The sequence below is a fragment of the Sinocyclocheilus anshuiensis genome, unplaced genomic scaffold (genome assembly GCF_001515605.1).
Source record: "Sinocyclocheilus anshuiensis isolate Anshui unplaced genomic scaffold, SAMN03320099.WGS_v1.1 scaffold816, whole genome shotgun sequence".
Lineage (NCBI taxonomy): Eukaryota > Metazoa > Chordata > Actinopteri > Cypriniformes > Cyprinidae > Sinocyclocheilus > Sinocyclocheilus anshuiensis.
The window spans coordinates 361407-364036 of NW_015554154.1; the positions used below are offsets into that span (position 1 = coordinate 361407).

The 2630-nt window shown below is 31.4% G+C and overlaps 1 protein-coding gene across 5 annotated transcripts in view; it reads left to right on the top strand.

Moving 5' to 3' along the window:
- LOC107670756 (nucleosome assembly protein 1-like 4) overlaps positions 1-2630 on the top strand; it is a 16674-nt gene that overhangs the window by 11697 nt on the left and 2347 nt on the right. For 3 of the 5 annotated variants that reach the window (XM_016463497.1, XM_016463499.1, XM_016463498.1), the window contains one exon: positions 543-662. In XM_016463497.1, coding sequence (XP_016318983.1) covers positions 543-662 — 120 coding nt within the window. Of the gene's footprint in view, positions 1-542; positions 663-777; positions 828-2630 lie in introns of those variants that run through there. The other 2 variants (XM_016463501.1, XM_016463500.1) reach the window with 2 other exon arrangements.

The window sequence follows — 2630 nt, forward strand, 5'->3', positions numbered from 1 at the left end:
AATGATGATGCATTTATATACCGTCACCGTCACTCACAGCCGCTCGCACGTGTTTTGCGCATGAGCCGCACGCAGCCCCAAAATTAAACGACTTAATCGACCATCGATTAATCGTTGACATCCCTAGTTTAAAAGTATGTTGTTAATGTTTGTATTGTAGTGTATGATTCTCTAAACATGAATACATGCATACATATATATATATATATATATATATATATATATGTGTGTATATATATATAAGAATCCAGAAAAATATAAATCCAGAAAAATTATAAGTAGAAATTCCAGTATTTTATTTTTTTTTATTCTTTCTTGCTTTAACTCAGTTCTAGCTAGGCAATTAGTTGGCCTGATATCAGTCAAGGTTTTGGGTGTTTCATAGTCAGAAAAATAAGATGTTATCCAGCATTATTTCTTCTGAAAGACATGAGTGGTTAGTAAGTTTAGAGAATCTTTTCAGAGAAGTAGAAATAATCAGACTTCATTTTTTATCTTCAAATGATCAGAAAAGTTGTGCTCACTTTCTTTGTGTTCAACAGGATGAGGATTCGGAGTACACTTTAGGCACAGCCGTTGAAATCGGTCATTTCTTCAGGGAAAGAATCGTTCCGAGAGCAGTTTTGTATTACACTGGAGAAGCCCTGGAGGATGATGAAAGTGTACGTATTTTCAAATGACTGTTTCTTGCCTTATGATATGGTTTAACAGAGTTGCTGCAATTATCTGTTATGTACATTAATTTGTTTGCGTCTGTTGATGCCGTTTGAAGAGGAGGAACTGGATGAGGGTGAAGAGTAGGGATGGGTACCGAAACCCGGTATTTAATCGGTCCCGGGGCTAAATTATGAAAGACCGGAGTATACACACATACACACACACACACATATATATATATATATATATTTATATATTAGGGCTGTCAGTCGATTCAATTTTGTAATCTAATTAATTACATGATGTGTTGATTAATTAATCTAATTAATCGCAAAATAAATTTGACTGTGAAAATACCCACAAAAGATTATTTAAAGCTATTTTTGTGTTAAATGAGAAAGTATCAAGTAGACATTACAAATTGTAGCTTTAGAAATATTTTATTTGATTCAACATACATTTTATTACACGTAAACATTCAGGCTACAACAGCCCAACATAAACTATGGAACATAAAAGAAGATAATTTAAGAAACATCTCAGTATTGTTTGTTCATACAATGAAAGTCATTGGTAACCAAAACAGCTCTGTTACCAACCGTCTTCAAAATACCTTCTATTATGTTCCACAAAAGAAAGTAAGTCATTCAGGTTTAAGTAAATGATTTTTTTTTTTTAATTACTAAATGATACTCTAAATAAGAAACAAAATCTGCCAGCAGGTGGTGGTAAATGTCTTTATGACTCATCCGATTAGTTCAAACTAGCAAATTAGCCGATTCATTCAGGAATTCAGTAAACGGCTCTCTTTATGAATGGCCCTTTGAATCATTGGTTCACACGATTCGTTCAAAACGCGGATTCGCTCGGAAACGAAAACGAAAGTCGCACAACAATTCTGCTATGGCTTTAAAGGTAATATGTTCTCTGCAAAATTGAGCAAAAGCACATAATATTGTGTTTAAAATATAACACAATATCAACTTCTTTTTTACTGAACTGTTGTATAAGATCACATTTAAACTCGTGATATTCGGGACATCGTATGATATAAATATGACAAACTCATACAAGGGCATTTTTGCACCAATTTCTTGAATTTTAGGGCATAACTGCATTTATGATGCAGGACAACAAGTCATTAATGCAGTTATGCCCTAAAATTCAAGATATTGGTGCAAAAATGCTCCTGTATGAGTTTTTGTCTTATATATTTATATCATGCGATATCACACTAACGGGGAGGGCAGTGATTTTATCCCGCCACCTGCTGGCAGATTTAGTTTCTTATTTAGAGTATCATTTAATAAAAAACATAAATAAAAATAATAATAAAAAATAATAAAAAAATAAACATTAAAGGGATAGTTCACCCAAAAAATTCAAATTCTGTCATCATTTACTCGCCCTCGTGTAGTTTCAAAACTTTCTTTTGTGGAACATAAAAGAAGGTATTTTGAAGACTGTGCTGTATTGTATGAACAAACAATACTGAGATGTTTCTCACATTATCTTCTTTTATGTTCCATGTTTATGTGTGATTAATTTTATGTTGAATCAAACAAAATATTTCTTTCTAAAGCTACAATTTGTAACGTCTACTTGATACTTTCTCATTTAACACAAAAATAGCTTTAAATAATCTTTTTGGGATATTTTCACAGTCAAGTTTATTTTGCGATTAATTAATTGAAACATTGTGTCAAAAGTTTGGGATCAGTAAGATTTTTAATGTTTTTTAATGGAGGCTTTTAAGCTGTTTTGGTTACCAGTGATTGTCATTGTATGAACAAAATTTTCTTTTATGTTTCATAATTTATGTTAGGCTGTTGTAGCCTAAATGTTTATATGTAGCCTAATAAATTTTGTTGAATCAAATAAAATATTTATTTCTAAAGCTACAATTTGTGATGTTTACTTGATTCTTACTCATTTAACACAAAAATAGCTTTAAATAATCTTTTGTGGGTATT